Source organism: Onychomys torridus, chromosome 1, assembly GCF_903995425.1.
Source record: "Onychomys torridus chromosome 1, mOncTor1.1, whole genome shotgun sequence".
In the NCBI taxonomy this organism is placed as follows: Eukaryota; Metazoa; Chordata; class Mammalia; order Rodentia; family Cricetidae; genus Onychomys; species Onychomys torridus.
This window is the reverse complement of record NC_050443.1, coordinates 781,917-802,539: the sequence shown is the minus strand read 5'-3', so window position 1 is coordinate 802,539 and position 20,623 is coordinate 781,917. Positions and strand designations below refer to the sequence as shown.

General features: G+C 51.8%; 2 protein-coding genes across 2 annotated transcripts; both read left to right on the top strand.

Annotated features, from left to right (window-relative positions):
• Nucleotides 1–1,071: 1,071 nt before the first annotated feature.
• On the top strand, nt 1,072–8,819 carry Mboat7 (membrane bound O-acyltransferase domain containing 7). The gene is made up of 6 exons (XM_036196383.1): nt 1,072–1,390; nt 2,043–2,121; nt 2,226–2,355; nt 2,828–3,076; nt 3,697–3,749; nt 7,580–8,819. Exons 2-6 carry the CDS (start codon nt 2,046–2,048, stop codon nt 8,161–8,163), a joined length of 1,092 nt encoding a protein of 363 aa, XP_036052276.1. The 5' UTR covers nt 1,072–1,390; nt 2,043–2,045; the 3' UTR covers nt 8,164–8,819.
• Nucleotides 8,820–8,945: 126 nt separating this feature from the next.
• Tmc4 (transmembrane channel like 4) lies at nt 8,946–20,560 on the top strand. The gene is made up of 15 exons (XM_036197572.1): nt 8,946–9,145; nt 10,203–10,413; nt 11,413–11,558; nt 11,729–11,961; nt 12,077–12,198; nt 15,425–15,572; nt 16,092–16,259; nt 16,477–16,640; nt 17,235–17,361; nt 17,605–17,702; nt 18,967–19,150; nt 19,447–19,577; nt 19,669–19,824; nt 20,306–20,384; nt 20,484–20,560. Exons 1-15 carry the CDS (start codon nt 9,076–9,078, stop codon nt 20,550–20,552), a joined length of 2,106 nt encoding a protein of 701 aa, XP_036053465.1. The 5' UTR covers nt 8,946–9,075; the 3' UTR covers nt 20,553–20,560.
• The last annotated feature ends 63 nt before the right edge of the window (nt 20,561–20,623 follow it).

Here is a 20,623-nt window from a genome sequence, read left to right as displayed (position 1 = left end):
CCTTGTGGTGGGAATGCCTGGGAGGGCCTGGTCTGGAAGGACGCGTCCGTCACTGTCAGCAATTGCGGAGAAGAGAATCTGCGTGACGAGCGAGCTCTAGCTACCCCGGGTCGCATTCCTATCTTCCCTAAGGGATCGCAGCTGCTCTGTGCCCGCCTCTCTTAAACGCTGGGACCTCCTAGGGTAAGGTCAATCGTCTTGCCTCTTCCTCACACGCCCGTGCCCACGAGCTCTCTACGTCGTAGCGCCCCGCTCTCGTTCCACGGAATGACTCGGCGTCGCCCTCTCCGCCTTTTATATGCCGAAGAGTCAGCTCTAGTAGACTGTCTCGCCTCCCCTCTTCACGGACCGGCCACAAAAGCCTCCTCCCACTTCACTTATTCCCAGTGGATGTTCATCCTGATTCGCACGACGAAGAACTCTCGGCCTACGTGGCATATTGAGACACGTGACCATAAACGATTGCCTCGCTAGTGCCGAATGAAGCCCACACAATGTGGAGGCCCCGCCCACATCTCTGCAATTCGCATTTGGACACGGTCCCAACCCACGCAAGGCGGCTGGCCATGGCCTCGCCCGACTAAGCCAATCCGAGTGAAAGAGCTCCGAAGAATACTGGCGCGATCCGCCTCCAGATCGGTCGGCATGGCCGTTCGTGAGGCACCAGCCAGAAGGTACCTCACACGGATCGGACGTTCATAGACACGAGACGTTATCCTCCGCCGACCAAAAGCCGAAGGCCCGTGTGGCCGCACGGTCTCACATCGCACGGGACCCGAGTTAAGATGAGGAAGCGGCGACCTACATTCGAGCCGTGACTCTTATGATCCTGTGCCGGACGGCTCTACCGCTCGAAAGTAGGGAGGCCAAGCTGAAAAGGCGTATCGCGGGCGTCCACTCTGGAGCCAACGTTCGTATAGAGTTCTGGGACATACCGAAGTGGGGGCCAGGGAAGGAAATCGCGAATTGCTGAGGGTGCAGCTCCCTTTATGTTGGGCGCCGTTATACGTTCTCCCTGGCCGGTGTACCCACACGAGAGAGTCCCCGCCCCTGTTTCCGAGCTCCCTCAACCCGTTTCCTCCGAACTCGAAGGCTTGGCCCCGCCTCTCTAGCCCGAAACCCCGCCCCCTCACGTACTGGCAGCTCTTTGCCCTGGGGCCTCCCTGAAAGAACGCGGCTGGCATCCTGGCGTGCACTGGTGTTCTGGGTTCTTTTCCTACGGTGCTGCATCCTGTACTTCAGCCGCTCTCCGGGCCTGCACCGCGCAGCTCTGCCGGCACCATCTGAAACAGGCCGTGCGGGGGCGTGCTGATCTGGGGAGGCGTGGCCCGAGCAGAGGCGATCGCGAAAGAGGGCTTCTCCGCAGCCTCCTGGCCCGCTGACGGTTCAGGTGGGCCGGGGTGGGTATGTGTGGCGGCGTCGCCCAAGATCGTAGGGTGGCGGGGTGCGGGGACAGCAACCAGAGGGTGGTCCCCGGCTGGGTGGCGTAACCGCCTGTGGATCTGCTGGGGCGGAATCGGATCCACGCTGGGCTGCGCGGGGCTGGGCTACGGAGGGAGCCTGCAGATGAGATAAGAAGGGTCATTGCCTTCTCTCCAGGGTCTGGGTTGGAGAGGAGGCCAGAGCTCTGAAGACAGGTGGATGCTAAATGCAGGGTTCTTCCGGGCTGAGTGGGGGTGGGAGTCCTGGGTTCTGCGGTCCTCTGAGATGTAGGGGAGACTGGGGATCCAGACCGCAGTCTAAAGGGTTCCTGTGTACTCAGAGGAGGGTGGAGGTGATATGGATTCCTGGGCTGTTAGAGAAGGGTCTTGCAAAGGATTGTTTTCCGGGCCGGAAGGTGTCTGGTTGTCTGGGTCTTAAATGAGGGTAGGAGAAGCACTTTTGATTTCTACGTTGGCGGAGGGTTGGGGTGGAGGCTTGACTCCTGGGTCCTGGAAGAGGGAGTGAGCTGGAGGCCTGGGTTCTCAAAAGTAGGGGATTTTACTATGTAAAGAGGAAGGGACTGGAATACTGGTTCTCACTGTGAGCCCTTCCTCCACCAGACCATGACACCCGAAGAATGGACATATCTAATGGTCCTTCTTATCTCCATCCCTATCGGCTTCCTCTTTAAGAAAGCTGGTGAGTCAGGTTCCGTGCCCAGTGGAAAATTAGGGTGTGGGAGCTGAGGTGGGGATCACCCCCTCCTGAAGGTTCTAGGCTTATACTTTACCTTTTCCTTTCAGGACCTGGGCTGAAGAGATGGGGGGCAGCAGCTGTGGGCCTGGGGCTCACCTTATTCACCTGTGGCCCCCACACTTTGCATTCTCTGATCACCATCTTGGGAACGTGGGCCCTCATTCAGGCCCAGCCCTGGTGAGAACGAGGTGGTGAGAACGAAAAGAGGATGCAGAGAAACAGCAACCTGTTTCCTCTTTGGGTCTTCCAGTTTCTTCTCTTTCAGTGTCTGGTTCATCTCACGTGTCTGTGTCTTGGCCGTTTTTCTTCCTCTCCCACCTTGTTCTGGACCTTCTTGTCTCTGCACATTTGCCCCAGTCCTCAGTATCCACATGACAGTCATTCGTAACCCAGTCTTGAGCTCTGGATCTGACAGAGGGCTGAGATATCTTCTTCACCCACAAAGCGCCCCTCTTAACTCCTCTCCTTCTTTGCTTTTCTCTGGCTGTGCTCTTCTGCCCCTGCCTGCCATCCGCCGGTCCTCCATCTCTCTCTTCTTTCTGTCTGAATGGAGGAGGGCTGGGGGGTATGAAGCCACACTCAGGAGAAGGAAGCAGAGGCTAAGATCCTTGTACCCAACACTATAACTTCCCACCTCTGTCTGTCCTAGCTCCTGTCATGCCCTGGCTCTCGCCTGGACCTTCTCCTATCTCCTCTTCTTCCGAGCCCTCAGCCTGCTGGGCCTGCCCACCCCCACGCCCTTCACCAATGCTGTCCAGCTGCTGTTGACACTGAAGGTGAGACTTGGGAAACACTTCTGTCTTTTTTTTTCTACCTGGGAGCCAGGTATCGTCTTGTTCTCTCCTCCCAGACTTTCTCATAGTGGGGAACGGGCTATGGATTTTTTTTTTATTTTTCTGTAAATCTTTCACAAACCCTAAGCTTGGAACTTCACCTCTCTCTGGGGACAGAATTCACCTCTCACATACTCCAGAGAAGTCTTCACCTCTCCACTCATTCCAGCATCAGGAGATATCCCAAGTGCTCTATCACAGGCCACTTGGCTCACCTGGAATGTGCCAGCCCAGCATGCTTTGCCAACATGCTCTTCTTCAGTCTGTAGCAGACTATCCTCCAAGGAGGAAATACCACTGTGGAGAAAAGGTATCTGGCCCAAGGGCACACAGCTGGGACTACCAGCTCTCATTTTGTTGTTTTGGTCTTGAGACAGAACCTCTTGTAGCACCCTACGTTGGCCTCAAAGAAAAGATGACTTTGGACTTTTTTTTTCTTCCCGAGACAAGGTTACACTGTGTAGGCCTGGCTGTCCTGGAACTCACTATGTAGACTAGACTGGCCCCGAACTCACAGAGATCCGCCTGCCTCAGCCTCCCAAGTGCCAGGATTGTAGGCATGCACCACTGTGCCTGGTTTATGTGGTACTAGGGAATCAAACCAAGGGCCTCAAGCACACTAGGCAAGCACACAACCAACTATACTACATTCATTCTTAGCCCTGGGTCTGACTTAACCCCCTAGGAAGAGGGTGAAAAGAGATTGGTCCTCAGTTCCTAGCCCAGACCACAACAATGGTGAGCTCTTGCTACATTCTCGGTTCCAGCAACATAGGCCTGAACAGTCCTGCCAGGCTGAGAACTGGTTCCTCCAGAGTTCTTCGTTCTTACGACAAACTCAACAGTAGGCAGGGATGGGTCAGCTATGAGTTGGAAGAAGAACTTTCAGGGTCTGTATGGACCTGCACACGTGGATGTGAACGGGCTGGATGCTGCAGACTATGTTTGTGGTCCACTTTCTGAATAGCATGCAGTTGAATGGGCAGCAGAAGCCAGGCCGCAAAGGGCTTTGCTGGCCACGATAAGTACGAAACTCCTATAGAGGGCTGAGATCCCCTGGGAAGGAATTTTTTCACTTTGTTTCTCTTTGTTTTCGTTTGCTGGCCAGGAGTTAGGATACAACAAATCCGCCTCTTCGGTCATAATTTGCCGTGGGTGCTGAGAGAATTGAAGTAGTAGGATGGGTGAGATGAGACAGGGTCCTTTCGTCAAAGTCAGGCGTGATGGTTCGTGGATGCAATACCAGCATTTAAAAAAAAATCCAAACTGGGCATGGCGGCACACACCTTTAATCCCAGGGAGGCAGAGACAGGTGGATCTCTATGAGTTGAGGCCAGCTTGGTGTACATAGAGAGTTCCAGGACACCCAGGGCTATTTAGAGAGAACCTGTCTCCAAAAACAAAAACACCCTCCCTTCAAAAAGACCCCAGAACCAACAAAAACACCCCACCAGAAAAACTGAACAGGAGAGAGGTCTCCATGGTTGAGAGTGCTGCTCTTCCAGAGGACCTGAGTTCGGATCCTGGCACCCAGACTGAGGGGCTCCCAAAGAACAGTAACACTAGCTCCAGGGGATATGACACCCTCTTCTGGCCTCTGGCCTCTGCACACACACAGTCCATACACACAGAGACACAAAAATGAAAATATGTATTAAAGACAAAAAAGCTAGTGTGGTTTGTGCCCACCCAGCACTCAGGTGAAGGCAGGATCATCCTTAACCACATAGTGAGTTTGAAAATAGTTTGGATTATATAAGACTCTGAAAAAAAAAACAAAAAACAAGTCTAGATGACTATGAAAGCAGCTTGATGATACACTGTGAGCTGTAAGCAGGTGATTCAGAGCCACCTTGGGACATGCTGCTTTGAGGATGATTTGAGGGTTTTGATATTTGTTGTTTTGTTTTGTTTTCAACAGTGGCTTGGTGAAGGGAGACAGAGTTGTTAAAAAAACAAAACCAACAAAAAAAAAACCTGGCCCAGTAGCTAGGTTAGGGGAAGAATTATATGTTGTGGAGCCAAGAAGGGAAAAGTGTTTTTTAGAGCCCCTTCCTACCTCTTGAAACCATCTTGTAGGGGAGCCCTGCTTCCCTCTCTTGCCTCCCTCTATCTGCTCGGGCTCTGTCCACTGAGCCAAGCAGAGTGGGGAAAGGCAGGAGATTATGAGTCCCAAGTCAGCCTGGATAACAAAGGGAGACACCGTCTGAAAACAGCAACAATAAAAAGGGCCGGTGAGGTGGCTTAACTGGTGAAGGTGCCTGGCCACCCAGGCTTCTTCTCCAGGTCCCACATGGTGGGAGGAGAGAACCGACTCCAGCAAGTGGTCCTCTGAACACTACACACTGCTTCATGGCACACGAGCGTGTGCACACATAGGCCAATAAATCAATGTTAACGGGGTGTGGGCTGAGGATGGGGTTGAGCTGGTAGGGTTTGCAGGTACATAGGTAACGACAGCATTTGGAAAATGGAGCAGGAGGGTCAGGAGTTTGAGGCAAGCCTAGGCTGCATGAAGTGCTGACTTTTAAAGAGTCTTACCAGTTATAGAGGATACAGTTAAAACCCTGGGGGTCAGGTCAAAGCCCAGGGCACCCTAGTATTTATCACTTACTCCCAATTAGGGGTAATTGTGCTATGCCATCAAGGGACATATGGCAATGTCTAGAGACTTTTTTAGTTTCCAGGGCCCCAAGCGTACCAGGCAAGTGCTCCACCACTGTCTTAGTTCCGGTTTCTATTGCTGTGATAAAACACCATGACCAAAAGCAGCTTCGGGATGAAATGGTTTACTTCACCTTATGGTTGTCCATTGTGGAGGGAAGTCAAAGCGGGAGCTGAAGCAGAAACCTTGGAGGAGTGCTCCTTACTGGCTTGCTCCGTGTCTACCCTCAGGACCACCTACCCATAGTGGGCTAGGTGCTTCCACATCAATTGTCAGTCAAGAAAATGCTCCACAGATTTGCATAGGCTGATTTGATGGGGTTATTTTCTCAATTGAGATCCTGTCTTCTCAGATGACTCTAGTGTGTGTCAAATTGACAAAATTAAATTTAATTTAATTAAAGGGGGAAAAAAACAACCAGGACAACCACTAAACTGTACCCCACTTGAGGAGACATTTTTGCTATGGCTGAGAGATTTCCTCGGCATCTTCAGGTGGAGATACAAGATGCACGTCTGGTTTCCCCCCTGCCTCTCATCATACAGTACAGTCAGCGTTAGTCTGTCATGGTAGTCTGCTGTGTGTCGGAGACAAGTCCCTAAGCAGGAAAAGACCCCAGGAGCTCCTGCTCCTGCAAGAAGCCCTGGTCATTGCTCAGTTGGAGAAGGAAGTAGAAAATACTTCATTTTGTGGACTGAAGAGTCAGGGAAGTAAGGTTTGGAAAGATGGCTCAATCATTAAGAGCACTTGCTCTTGCCGAGGATCTGAATTTGGTTTCCCAGTACCCACATGACGCTCGCAACAGTCTGGAACTTCAGTTCCAAGGGAGCCCTCTTCAGGACTCAAAGGATATCAGTCATGCACATGGTACACAGACGTACACACAGGCAAAAAAACACCCATACACATAATACAAATCAATTTTTTTTTTAATTTATTATGTATACAGTGTTCTGCTTGCATGTATGCCTGCAGGCCTGAAGAGGGCGCCAGGTCTCATTACAGATGGTTGTGAGCCACCATGTGGTTGCTGGGAATTGAACTCAGGGCCTCTGGAAGAGCAGTCAGTGCTCTTACCCTCTAAGCCATCTCTCCAGCACCATAAAAATAAATTTAAAAAAATAGTTAGGGAATTAAATCTCTTAGTAAGAGAGTGAACCAGCCAGGCATGGTGGTGCACACCTTTTATCCCAGCTCTTAGAAGGCAGAGGCAAGCAGATCTCTATATGAGTTCAAGGCTACATAGTGAGACCCTGGCTCAAGAAAACAAAATATGAGAGAGAAAGAATCAAACTTTAGGGCCCACCAAGGCGGTGGACCATTCCTGGGGATTTTCTATTTTCTAGAGTTTATTTATTTTAATATTTTATGTGTGTTTTTGCATGAGTATATGTATGTGTACCACACACTTGCATGGTGCTTAGGAAGGTAAGAAAGAGAACGTTGGATGTCCCGAGACTGCAGTTACAGACTGTTGTGAGCCACCATGTGGATGCCAGGGATCAAACCTGAGTGTTCTGCAAGAGCAAGAAATGCTCTTACCAGCTAAGCCAACTCTCCAGCTCCTCCTGCAGAGTTAGAAACTCCTAAAGAGTTTCTAATGCAGATGAGAGGGTCCTACGAACTCATATTTCTTCCATCCAGATACTTTAAACAAACCTCTGTTTAGCTTAAGATCAGATAGTTTCTTGTTTTTAAGATTTACTTTTTGTACCCAAGCAGTGGGGGAACACACTTTTAATTCGAGCACTCGGGAGGCAGAAGCAGGAGGATCTCTTGAGTTTGAGGCCAGCCTGGTCTACAGAGTGAGTTCCAGGGCAGCCAGGACTACACAGAGAAACCCTTCCAAGAAAAAGAAGAAGCTGTCTCAGAATGCTGGTGATTGATGCAGCTTAGTAGTTAGTACATTATCGCCTGGTGTATGCAAGGCATTGGGTTCAATCCCCAGTAACAAACAAAACCCTCAAAGCCTCCTTGACTTTCCAGCATTCAAGAAGGATGGGTGGTCCTGAACTCCTCAGTCTGAGGGAGGAAGGCATAAGACAGTGGGGACTGAAGCCTGGACTTCTGTGTCCTGACTCAATCTCTTTCTCCAGGAGTGCCTGGACCATGCTGCTGAGCGCCTATTGGCATGGCCTCCACCCTGGCTACTACCTAAGTTTCATGACCATCCCGCTGTGCCTGGCCGCTGAGGGCTATTTGGAGTCAGCCTTGCGGAGTCATCTAAGCCCCAGGGGCCAGCAAGCCTGGGACTGGGTCCACTGGTTCCTGAAGATGCGTGCCTACGACTACATGTGCATGGGCTTCGTGCTCCTTTCCATGGGTGACACACTCCGGTACTGGGCCTCCATCTACTTCTGGATCCACTTCCTAGCCCTGGCCTGCCTGGGGCTGGGGCTAGTTTTGGGTGGGGGCAGCCCCACCAAGAGGAAGGCAGCCTCCCCGGCCACCACCAGCCAAGCCAGGGAAAAGCTCCGGGAAGAGTGAGCTGTGCTGTGCTGTGCTGTGCTGTGCTGGCCTGCCAGCCAGCTCAAGCTTTGCTTGGGGATTCCGTGAACCGGGCTATATTCTCCTTTACCCAGCAAGAATCCTTTGTTTGATTCCGAGCCTGGAGAGGATTCCTTCTTCCCAGCTAATCCCCTGCCTCTGACGTAAACAAAGCTAGGGGTACCCTTCTCCTGGGTACTCACCGCATCCTGACTTTTCCAAACCTCCCTCTGCTGACATCAGGGTATTACTGTCCACTCCTGTCCCTGTCTCTGCAACAATCTTCAGGTATTCAAAATGCCACACTCCCCAAAATGCAAGGGCACGGACCAGTGGTCATGTGTCATCTTGGACAAAGTCCCTGTGGGTCCCCAGTATTGGGACAGGAGCTTCAGGGCCAGGTTTTGGGAAAGAGGAGGAACATCCTTCCTGTTTTCTTGGTTTTTATCGTCAGACCAGTATTTCAGAGACCATGACCTTACAGATCCTGGAGGAGAAGCCGAGGTGCCAGTAAGCAGCCCCAGGGGGACACGCTCTTACAGTAGCCCCTGTCTGAGCTTCTTTTGGGCCCCCAAACAACCTGCCACCCAGTGTCAACCTTGGCCTGGGACAGGTCAGAATGTATAAATCTCTCCCAATAAAGTGTTACACATGCATCCGTTTGTGAGTGTATCTGTGGGCAACAGACCGCCAAGATTGCCAGTGTGGCATACCTAGGCCCCCATTGCCAGGAAGTTTTGCAGGCTCAGAGATGGTCAGGACTTCAATTCCCAGGAGACCTTTCAAAGCAGAGGCCTGGCTTTGTAGGAAGTGTACCATAGTCTCCCCAGGCCACTCCCTTACCTGGGGCAGTCCCCGCCCTGGAGGCCTCTAGAGACGGAAACAACAGGTGCAAAGCGTCCATCCACAGACATGGAAGGACGTCCCAGGGAAGCCTGGGGCCAGTCCAGGGACTGGTTTAGCTCCGGGAAGGCGAGAACAGGTAGGAGAGAGTCTTGGGAAAGTCAGAGCCGTCCATCAAAGGAAAGAAGAGGCTGGGTTCCTGAGCCTGAGAGCAAAGGGGGGTTTCATTTCCTGGGTTTCCTAAGATGGAAACTCAGAACCCCTGAAGAGGAATCCTGCCTAGTTGCAGTGTTGGAGGAGAGAGTCGGGTTGGATCCCTAATACCAGGCACGGGAGGGGCCAGAGTTCCAAGCTCCTCAGTATGGGAACAGGAAGTTGAGGTTCAGGTTCACACTTAGGGTAGGAGGGTCCTGAGGGGTTCACATCTAGAAACTTTAGGAAGGGAGTCTAGGAGTATGGATGTCTGAGCCTGGGGTTTTGAAACACTACGAGGAAGGCCAGGGCCTGGACTTCTGGGTCAGAGGGATAAGAGCTAAAGCCTTGAGTCCCTGATTTGAGGGAGAAATAATAGCATCTGTAGCCCTAAGGGAGGAGATCCCGAGGCTAGACTGCTGGGTCTGAGGGAGGTGGACTGAGGCCTGGGCTCCTAGGCCTGAGAGAAGAGGACTAGGTCTGAGAGCTGAGACTTGGACCCCTGTATCTGAGGGAGGAGGCTGGGCCCTGGGCTCTTGTGTCTGAGGGAGGAGGTCTGGGCTGTGGGCTCCTGTATTTGATGGAGAAGGGCAGAGGCCTGGACTCCTCAGTCTGAGGGAGGAGGTCTGGGGCCTGGACCCCTCAGTTTGAGGGAGGAGGCTGGGCCCTGGGCTCCTGTATCTGAGGGAGGAGGCTGGGGCCTGGACTCCTCAGTCTGAGGGAGGAGGCTGGGCCCTGGGCTCTTGTGTCTGAGGGAGAAGGCTTGACCCTGGGCTCCTCAGTTTGAGGGAGGAGGGCTGGGGCCTGGACTCCTCAGTCTGAGGGAGGAGGGCTGGGCCCTGAGCTCTTGGACCTCAGGGAAGAAGACTAGGTCTGAGGGAGGTGGGCTGAGGCCTGTATCCCTGGGTCTGAGGGTCCAGGGCTGAATCCTGGATTCTGGGTCTGAGAGGAGAGGATTGTAGCCTAGACCCACAGTTTTCTAATCCTTCCTTTCTCCTGGCCAGGCCCATCACTGTCCTCTGTGCTGAACGACCTCCCAAGTGCCGCTACTCTTCGATACCGTGGCCCTGGTGTGCTCCCTTGGGGGACACTGGATGAGGATGAGGACGATGATGGAGGAGGAAAGGGTCTTCAGGCCTTTGTAGAAACTGCCCACATGGAATCTCACCCTCCCCGGGAACTTCCCTGGCCTATGCAGGCAAGGCGGGAACACAGGTGAGCCTCTCTCCTCTGATACCTCCGTCTGCCGAGTAACTTCCTGATTTCCTGAGGTTATGTTCTTTATTGCTTTGCCTGGCCTTGTTCTGAACTCTGTGCTAGAGAATCAGGAAGACTTTTGTGTTGTTTTTCGAGACAGGGTTTCTCTGTGTAGCCTTGGCTGTCCTGGAACTTGCTTTGTAGCCCAGGCTGGCCTGGAACTCACAGAGATCCACCTGCCCCTGCCTCCCGAGTGCTGGGATGAAAGGCATGCGCCTCCACCACAGGCTGAGAATCCAGAAGACTTAATCATTTTTCATTTCTGTTCCTTCCCCTTTTCCCAACCTTCCTTCTTTCCATCTTGGTGATTTGTTTGGTTCTTTCTTTTTTACATGTTGGTGTGTGTGCGCCCCTGATAGCATGCGTGCATGTGCCATGGCTTTTGGTGGAGCTCAAAGGCAGCATGCAGCAGTCAGTTCTGGGGATGTCAGGGACCAGACACAAGTTTTGAGTTAGTCACAATGGCCCTCGCGTGCTGAGCCATCGCAACAGCCATTTTGTTTTGTTTTGTTGAGACACGGTCTCGACTCTACAACCCAGACTGACCTGAAACCACTGTTTATCCCAAGCTGGCCTTGAATTCACACTATTCTCCAACTTGAGGGAACTACAGGGATGAATGGGGCGCGGCACCCGACTCCCTCATTTTCTTTCAAAAGCATGTCACTAATCTGACCAGCCTGTCCCGGGACTCTCAATCCCCCTGCCTCAGCCTGACCACTGGTGCGATTACAAGTGTACACCACCATGCATGGCGCTATTGTCTTTTTGTGCCCGGCTTCTTATACATAAAGTAGAGTTGTTTCCCTTTTAATTGCTAAAGAGTATCCCACTTTGTGGCTACAGTTTAACACAATAGCCACCTCATTGTATTGAGCTGTTTATGTCTTTGGGTGGTTCCCAGTTTGTAGTTTGCAAGCCCTTCATTTTCCGACTCCGACTCTCCTTCCTTTCCAGGAAGAGCCGGGCTAGAGAGCAGGTGGCCTCTGGCTCTGAATCCAGGGCTGCCTACTGGACCCGACAGCTTTCCAGGACCAAGGGGAAAGTGAAAGAAGGCTTTCAGACTATACAACCCTGGGCATGGACGCTGAAGAAGATTGGGGGTGTGGTTGGCTTTAGAGGAAGGGGGCTGAGACCTGGACCCCAGGGTCTGAGGGGGAGGCAGCGTTGTGTTCTAGACTCTTGAGTCTGAGGGAGGAGGGCTGGGGCTTGATTGGCCTCCCTCTGAACTATACTGGTGAGGGACCTGAGGCTTCTCTGCTGCCCCCTGCAGGCCAGTTTGGAGCAGGCACTGAGTCCTACTTCACCCTGCTGCGCTTCCTGCTCTTTCTCAACCTGGTGGCATCTGTGATTGAAGTCTGCATGAAGCTGGTCCCCACCTGGTTGGAAGGCGCTCCTCCAGGTCCCCCTAGCCCTAACATCTCCTCACCCTGTGGTTCCTATACCCCCCACACTCAGGGCCTGGTCAGCTTCCCCACTCAGCTCTTCAACTTGCTCTCTGGAGAGGTAGGTGCTGTGGTCTCTGGTTTCCTCAGTGACCTGTGGTCCAGATCCCCCGGCTCCCTGATCCTTGCCTCCGCCGAGCTCCGCAATGACCCTTACTCTGCCTCTTCCTCCCCAGGGTTACCTAGAATGGTCCCCTCTGTTCTATGGGTTCTACCCACCCCGATCGAACCTGGCCATCACCTACCTGTGCTCCGTCTTCCTCATCGGCCTCATCTACTTGCTGTTCATCCTACACCGGTTAGTGACACCCACGTCCTGACTGACAGGAAGGGGGGACTGGGGGTGGTATAGAAGCCCCCTCCCCCAGGAGCCATTTCTTCAGCCTTGAAATCTATTTTAAAGCCAGGTAGGGAGTCCCCAGCTAGTCATCACTTGGGAGACTGGGGCAGCATGGTTATTTTGAGTTCAAGGTCAGCCTGGCCTATAGAGTAAGTTGAAGGCCACCCTGCGATACACGGAAGATCCTGTCTAGCTCAGCATGTTAACCCCAGCACTAGGGAGGCAGAGGCAGGCAGACCTCTGAGGCCAATGTGGTCTACAGATTGAGTTCCAGGACAGCCAGGGCTACATAGAGAGATCCTGTCTCTAAAAGAGAGAGACAGACAGAAAGAAGAGAGCACAAAGTGGGAAGTCCCCACCCTCAGCGTATCTGGTGGAACCTAAGGTGAAGCTTTAAATAAGCACATGAAAGCCTGTTTTAAAGATGCATAATTATAATAATCCCAGTGCTTGGGGAGATGAGGCAGGAAGGTTACCTTGAGCTCCGGGCTCCATCTCAAATTCCCCAACGATATCAAAAAATGGAGTACTAAGCTGGCAATGATTTTGATGTGGGTGGGGACACTTTCTGACAACCTGACTTCCTTTCCCAGAACCTGCATAGTACAGAGAGGAAGCCAGCTCCTCCACAGGCTGCCTTCTGACCACCATACACATTGGGCCATGGCACACTGATGCCATCACATAAACAAAAGTGCACACTGAATAAATAAATACAAAAAGAGAAAAAAGAATTAGAACACTAAGCCTTCCGGGATGGCTCCTGCCTATAATCCCATTCAGGCTGGCCTCAAATTTGTTATGTAGCCTGGACAGGTCTTGAACTCCTAGGGATCGTCCTGCCTTAGTCTCCTGAGGATTACAGATATATACCAGTGTGTGTGTGTGTGTGTGTGTGTGTGTGTGTGTGTGTGTGTGTGTATGAGTGTGTGTGTGTGTGTGTGTGTGTGTGTGTGTGTGTGTGTTGCTAGGATGGACTCTAGGGGCCTCGTGTATGCTAGGCAAGTGCTCTACCCTGAACTGCTCCCACACTCCCAGGCTCTGAGGTTAACTTTTAGATGTACAAATGAAGTGCTGGGCAGGTATTTATTTGGATATGTGGGTGCTGAAAAGGGTAAGCACTGGAGATACATGTGTGGTTTTGTCTCCCTCATCCCCTCCCAGATGGCGAGGGAACTCAGGGTTTCACACTTGCTAGGCATGAGCTCTGCTACTGAGCTAATTCCATAACATTGACATAGGTATTTGAACCTCTCATTTCAGATGAGACTGGGAGATCCTCAAGGAGGGAAACCAAGTATTTTAATCCAGGCTAGGGGTGAGGGCTATGAATGTAAAACTGGGTGGCGGCCAGGCTCTCAAACTAAGAAAGCTTAAAAAAAAAAAGCGTTAGTGTCTCCTTTCCAGCTTGTAGTCCTGAAGATGGGCACAAGTTGTAAGACAGACTGTTTAATTATTAACAAATATAGTTAAACATGAGTAAACGAGGCCAGGTGGCAGTGGTGGCGCACGCCTTTAATCCCAGCACTCAGGAAGGAGGCAGAGGCAGGCGGATCTCTGTGGGTTCAAGGCCAGCCTGGTCTACAGAGCGAGATCCAGGACAGGCACCAAAACTACGCAGAGAAACCCTGTCTCGAAACAACAAACAAACAAACAAAAAGCATGAGTAATGGATGGGGGAGCCCGGGTCTGCACTGGGGAGGAGAAGGCAGTAGGGTCTGAGGCCAGCCTTACCCTCACTCATAGTGAGACCTTGTCTCCAAAAACAAGCAAAACATCCTGGAGATGGTAGCACACGCTTTTAATCCCAGCACTCTGGAGGCAGAAGGCAGGCAGAGCTCTGTGAGTTAGAGACCAGCCTGGTCTACATATCAAGTTCCAGGACAGCTGGGGCTACACAGGGAAACCTTGTCTTGAAAAAGCAAACAAACAAACAAAAAAAAATACAAAGGCTGAGGAGATGGCTTGGTGGATAAAGCGCTTGCAGGAGAAGCCAAAAAACTTAGGTTTGGATCCCCAAAACCCACAGAAGAGAGGGTGTCAGCAGCACACATCTGTAGCCCTAGCGCTAGGGGTAGAGGAGGGCAGCACAGACAAATGGATCCAGGGGCTCACTGGCCAGCCAGTCTGTCCTCAACAGTGAGATCCAGGTTCGTGAGAGACTCCATCTGAAAAAAACAAAATGCCAAGTGATAGACACTTGGCATACACCTCTGGCCTCCAAGCACACACATATGCACATATATTCATGCATATATCACATGCACACACATATTCTCAAGTTTACCCATACACTCATGCATACACACACACACACACACACACACACACACACACACACACACACACACATATTCCCTAGTGCACCTATACAGGTGCACTTAAATACTCATACATACAACACACACACACACACACACACACACACACACACACACACACCTTCCTGGTTGGTTTGCCAGGAAGATGCCCAAATCTTGGAAGCTCTATGGTAGTTTTCTTTAAATATAGGAACTCCTTCTGAGTTTCAAGAAAAGGATATTCCCACAGGTTCAAATACAGAGATCATGTGGGAACACTCCCTAGTTGTTCCGGGGAGGGAGGAGGGGAGTGAAGGGAGACATGGTCTCTTTGGCCAGTTCTATTTTTCTCTTCTTTTTGTTCTCATCCTTTCTTCTTACTCGTCTCTCTGGTCTTTGCCCCCCTCCCCACAACACTTGTCTTGCTGGGCAAGTTGAGACAGTGACCTTGTTACCCTGCATACCTCTGGCTGGTCTGGAACTCACTATGTAGCAGGGCTGGCCCTTGAACTTGCAGAAATCCTCCTGACTCGGCTTCCTTTGTGCTGATATTAGAAGCGCAGGCCACCAGGCCAGCTTGCCTCCTTTCTAGAATGTCTTTTTTTGTGCTCTCTTCTCTTGTTCCCGTCGTCTTCTCAGGTCTCCCCCTCCTTCCTCTGGAGATCTGCCAGTGTCTCTCTCCTAGGTCCTTCTGTCGTTTTAGAGTGTCTGCTTGCCAGATCTCTCTCTGAGCCTTTGGTTCCAAAGACCAACGTTGCTTGTGTATCTCTCTGACTGCAGCAGATGGCACCTGATCACAGGTCTTCGAGTTCGTGTTCCGTAAGTAGGGTGCCTCCACCGACAGACACTCTTACACGCCCTATTCCCGTGGTTTCTTCTCTCAGTTCAGTGTCCGGGTTGAAGGAGACGCTGTTGGCCGAGTCCGAGGTTCTGACCAGTTACAGCCACCGGGTGTTCTCAGCTTGGAATTTTGGCCTCTGCGGAGAAGTGCACGTGCGGCTGCGCCAGCGCGTCATTTTGTATGAACTGCAGGTGCGCTCGGGGAGGCGGGGCTGCCACTAGTTGTGGACCACACAAGACCCGGTTGAGATAAGGAGCAAGGCATTCCCAGAGACAGGGAGAGAGAACTAGGAGAAGCTACACAGGAATGCCTGGCATGGAGGGGCCTGGGAACAGGGAGGAGGCGAGAGGGACTCGCTTAGGGAAGGGGCGGAGCCCAAGACTGGTCCAAAGTAAAATAGGGGCGTGGCTTGAAAAAACGTGAAGTGGCTCGGAGTCTCAGGGGAATGGATCTTGGGAGTCTGGGTTGGACAGGGGAAGGATTGGCCTTGGACAGAAGACGGAGCCTCAAAGGGGCGGGGTTCTGGCTTAGGCTAGGTGAATCTTGGGTGCAAGTCCAGGCTGCGGAGGGTCAGTGCCCCCAAGAACTAAGTGGTCCCACGGACAGCCTGGAGGGTATGAAACAAGGAGAGGGCTATAGCGGTTCAATCTGAGGAAGAGCCAGGCCTGGAGGGATGGATCCCCAGCAGCAGTCGTCCCTCTTGGCCTCAGGTGGAGCTGGAGGAAGCCGTGGTCAGGCGCCGTGCTGCGGAGCAGACGCTGGGCCAGCGAGCCAGGATGTGGTCGCTGAGGGCTCTGCTCAACCTGCTGATCCTTGCGCTCCTGGGGGCGGCCTTCTACGGCATCTACTGGGCCACGGAGTGCACCGTGACGCTGCAGGTGCAGAGGGTCTTGGAGGAGGAGGGTCCTCGGGGCCTAGAACTCACATTTCCAAGGGTGAAGCCCTGTGGGTGAGGACTGAAGTCTAGAATTCCCGGGATCTTAGGCTTGGGGAAGGGGTGGTGTTGGGCCTGGGATTTTAAGGTCCTTCATGGTAAATAGAGGCTAAGGACGGATTTTCAGCTTGCTTCTTTCCTTGTTCCGCACTCCCTCTCAGGAGACACTCCTTGTCCAACAAACCCCCCTCCTCAAACTTCTGGTGGATTATCTTCCATCCATTTTCATCTCCGTGTTCAACTTCGTGCTGCCTCTTGTGTTCAAGTTCATTGCCTCGCTGGAGGGCTACACTCACAGCCGCCAGATCGTCTTGATCCTGCTTCGGTCCTGGATTCGTGGGATGGGATGGGATCTCTGGGAGAAGGGACAAAGGGACAGGAAGAGAGAGGGTCTCAGGTTTTACAAATAAGAGAATTCTGGGCCAGTGAGATGGCTCAGAGGATAAAGGGGTTTGCTGTGCAAGTCTGGCGATCTGAGTTTATCCCCAAAACAAATGTAAAGGTGGAAGGAGAGAACCGACTGCACAAAGTTGTCCACTGACCTAAACACACACACACACACACAATTTTTTTTTAAGACAAAGGAGCTGGAGGTGGGACAGGCAACGACTCCCAGCAACCACATCAGGGAGCTCACTCAGGACTGCCTGAACATCCAGGTTCAGGGGATCAGACTCCCTCTTCTGTCCTCTGCAGGCACTAGTGTGCTTGTAGTGCATACACATATAAAATTACATATGTAAATACATAAGACAGAGGAGTCCCATGCATATGAGATCCAGGGACTTCTAGACCCAAATCCTGACGCTGAAACTCAGTTCCTTCTTCTGTAGAAAAGGGGTGGGGGCGGGACCCAGGAGGGAACAGCATGGTCTGCAGTACATCAGTGTGAGTGCTTTTCTCCACCTTCATCTTGCAGGACCGTGTTTTTGCGTCTGGCCTCCCTGGCGTTCCTCCTGTTCTCTCTGTGGAATCAGATCACATGTGGGGGAAACAAGGAGGCAGAAGGATGCAAGGCCTGTGGCTACAACTACAAAGAAATTCCGGTGAGAATGTTGTGGGTACCTGTGTGGCATTCTTGGGCTTAGAGGTAGGGCAGGGATAGTTGGAATTGGGCGCATCCTCCCTTGGTTTGGGGGGAAGCCGAACATAGCACGAATGCTTACAAACACTGAAGCCCCTACCCCACAATTCATGAGTGGGGTTTCTGATGCTTGCTGGCAATTTGGAGCCTCGGAACTGCGCCTCCACGTCAGAGGGTCTGGTCTACCAATTTTTCACTTCTTCAGTGCTGGGAGACTCGACTGGGCCAGGAGATGTACAAACTTGTGCTTTTTGATCTGCTGATGGGCCTGTTGGTCATGCTGTTGGTCCAGTTTCCTAGGAAGTAAGTGTTCTGCCCCTCCTTGTAGCCCTGCCCCTATTGGAGCAGCCCCCCCCCCCCCCACAGTTCTCACCTTTTCTTTGTTTGGTTTTGTTTTTGGAGACAGGGTTTCTCTGTGTAGCTTTGGAGCCTGTCCTGGACTAGCTCGGTAGCCCAGACTGGCCTCGAACTCACAGAGATCCACCTGCCTCTGCCTCCCAAGTACTGGGATTAAAGGCGTGCGCCGCCACCCAGCTCCATTCTCAACTTTGTTCCTACCCATTTTCTTTTCTTTCTAACTGGGGTCTTCACACAAGCAAGGTAGCTACCCCAGCCCTCTTCATTATTTTGTTCATTGCGTTTATCTATTGCGGTGCATGTGTGTCTGTTTGTGTGAGCATGTGCTGTGCGCTTGAGTGGGGGGTGGTCAGAGAGGGCTTTGTATCTTCCTCGGTCACTCTCTGCCTACTCCTTTGTGTGAGGCAGGGTCTCTCTCCCTGAACCTAGGACTCACAGTTTCTTAGCTAGTCAGGAAATAGGCAAGCCTCAGCAATTCTGCTGTCTCTGGCCCTCTTGGTGCTGGGGTTACAGACATGCCAAGATGCCTGACTTGTTATGTGAGTTCTGGGATCTTAACTCTTGGTTCTCATGATTGTCCAGCAAATGCTTTTAACTGCTGAGCCATCTCTTCTGACATACATATCCCCCTCACCCCAGGGTCTCAACACAGCCCTGGCTGTCCTGGAACTCTCTATGTATACCAGACTGGCCTTGAACTCACAGAGCTCTACCTGCCTCTGCCTTGAAAGTGCCAGGAATAAAAGCATGCACCACCATGCCTAGCCCAGTACAGGCCCTTAACCACTGAGTCGTCTCGCTCACCTCTTTTTCTATTTTTCTCAGACACTGTCTGACTGTAGCTTAGGCTGGCCTGGAACGGGTGGTGATCCAGCTTCCCGAGGGCTCCAATGACCAGTCTAAGCCACCACATCCAGCATCCTACCCACTTTCTAAATCCAGTTTTGATTTCCTTTTCCTCACCCAAACTCCCAACCCCCTCTTATTTATTTGTTTGTTTGTTTTGTTTTGTTTTGTTTTGTTACTTTTCTCTGACCTCACTCCTACTTGCTTAGCATTTTAGATCAGGAACTACTAAATCAGGTTCTGGAACACAGATCACAGATCTTAGAAAGCCAGCTCTTCAAAATCCTTTACAAATTAATGGGCTGGATGGTAAGGTTGGGAAGACCAAAGTGGAGGTCTATGACTGCCCTCCCTTGCCTTTCAGGATACTCTGTGGCCTCTGTCCTGGAGCATTGGGTCGTCTGGCCGGGACTCTGGAGTTCCAGGTGCCCGATGAGGTGCTGGGGCTCATCTACGCTCAGACTGTGGTCTGGGTGGGAAGTTTTTTCTGCCCTCTACTACCTTTGATCAACACTGCCAAACTCCTGATACTTTTCTGTCTGAAGAAGGTGAGGCTGAGGATGATCCTGGGGTCTGAGCTGACAGGTGTTGTGGACTGTACTCCTGGGCTAGGGAAAGGAGAATGCCAGGTCCTCCGAAGGAGGGAGGGGGCACTGGAAGTCAGAGTCCTAGGTCCAGAGAAGGAGGAATCTGAGACACTCTGCCTTCTAGGCCTGAACAACAGGTGGCTCAGATATCTGGGTCCTGCCTTAAAAGAGGCCAAAACTCCAAGATGGGAAAAAGGGGGAAACAAAGGCTTGGCTCTTAGGTCTCAAATCTCCATTTCCTCACCCCTCCCTGCCAGATAACTCTCTTCTCCATCTACTCACCGGCCTCTGGCACCTTCCGAGCCTCCATAGCAAATTTCTTTTTCCCCTTGGTGCTTCTTGTGGGTCTGGCAATCTCTGCTGTCCCTGTGCTCTACAGTATCTTCCTGTAAGTATGAGAGGTTCCGTTCCCCTTTGCGTTCATCAAGGGGCCTCACTCTGGCCCTTCTCGATTGAACCCAATGTGTCTCTGCCTCCAGGATCCCACCTTCTAAGCTGTGTGGCCCATTCCAAGGGAAGTCATCCATTTGGGTCCAGATCCCTGAGTCCATTGAAAGCCTCCCGCAGACTGCTCAGAACTTTCTCTACTTTCTGGGGACTCAGGCTTTTGCTGTACCCCTTCTGATCGTCTCTAGGTGAGTGGTTCTAGACTTCAGGGTCAGAGTTTGGACATAAATCATATGTGTGATTTAGTGTTTGAAAAAAAAAGGAGGTCAAGGCTGGGCACCTGTGTATTAGAGAGGAGGGCTGCAGCCTGGATACCTATATAGAAGGGAAGGGAACTAAGGTCTACCTAGTTCTGAAGCAAGAGAGTTGGAGTCTGGACTCCTGGGTCTAAGAAAAGAAGTCTGGGTTTGGAACCCTGGGTCTAAAGGAGGTCTGCAGCCTAGACTCCTGGTCTGAAGGAGGAGGGCAGAGGTATGGACTCCTTGGTCTGAGACAGAAGAGAATGGAAGACTGTTCCTTAGGAGTCTCAAGGGGGTTTTGAGGGTCCTGATCCTGGTTTCTAAGGAGCCATATGATGAAGACACACACACACACACACACACACACACACACACACACACACACACTTTTTTTTTTTTCCGGAGTGACTTTCATTGCTGTCTTCCTTAGCATCCTGATGGCGTATACAGTAGCCCTGGCTAACTCTTACGGACGCCTCATTTCTGAGCTCAAACGCCAGCTAGAGACGGTGAGCCAGGCTGGTTCCCCGGGAAGGGCTCCCTGAGAATATGGGAAGAAGGACATGGGTGAAGAGGTGTGTCTCACTTCCGCCCCTCTTTGCCTTTAGGAAGCGCAGAATAAAATCTTCCTAGCCCAGAGAGCTGTGGCTCTGAGCTCAGGTAATGGAGCTATCTGACCAGTCTGGCTGGAGACCCTCAGACCCATTGTACGCCTGCTTCAGTGACTTCATATATCAAGCGATCATCT

Excerpts from the sequence above, each read along its gene's own strand:
- Tmc4 (XM_036197572.1), top strand. The coding sequence starts at position 9,076 with ATGGAAGGACGTCCCAGGGAAGCCTGGGGCCAGTCCAGGGACTGGTTT. Across the intron at positions 16,260-16,476 it reads AGTGCACCGTGACGCTGCAG|GAGACACTCCTTGTCCAACA; the intron begins GTGCAGAGGGTC and ends ACTCCCTCTCAG. Across the intron at positions 16,641-17,234 it reads ATCGTCTTGATCCTGCTTCG|GACCGTGTTTTTGCGTCTGG; the intron begins GTCCTGGATTCG and ends TTCATCTTGCAG.
- Mboat7 (XM_036196383.1), top strand. The coding sequence starts at position 2,046 with ATGACACCCGAAGAATGGACATATCTAATGGTCCTTCTTATCTCCATC. Across the intron at positions 2,356-2,827 it reads CTCATTCAGGCCCAGCCCTG|CTCCTGTCATGCCCTGGCTC; the intron begins GTGAGAACGAGG and ends TGTCTGTCCTAG. Across the intron at positions 3,077-3,696 it reads GATTTTTTTTTTATTTTTCT|GAAGAGGGTGAAAAGAGATT; the intron begins GTAAATCTTTCA and ends TTAACCCCCTAG.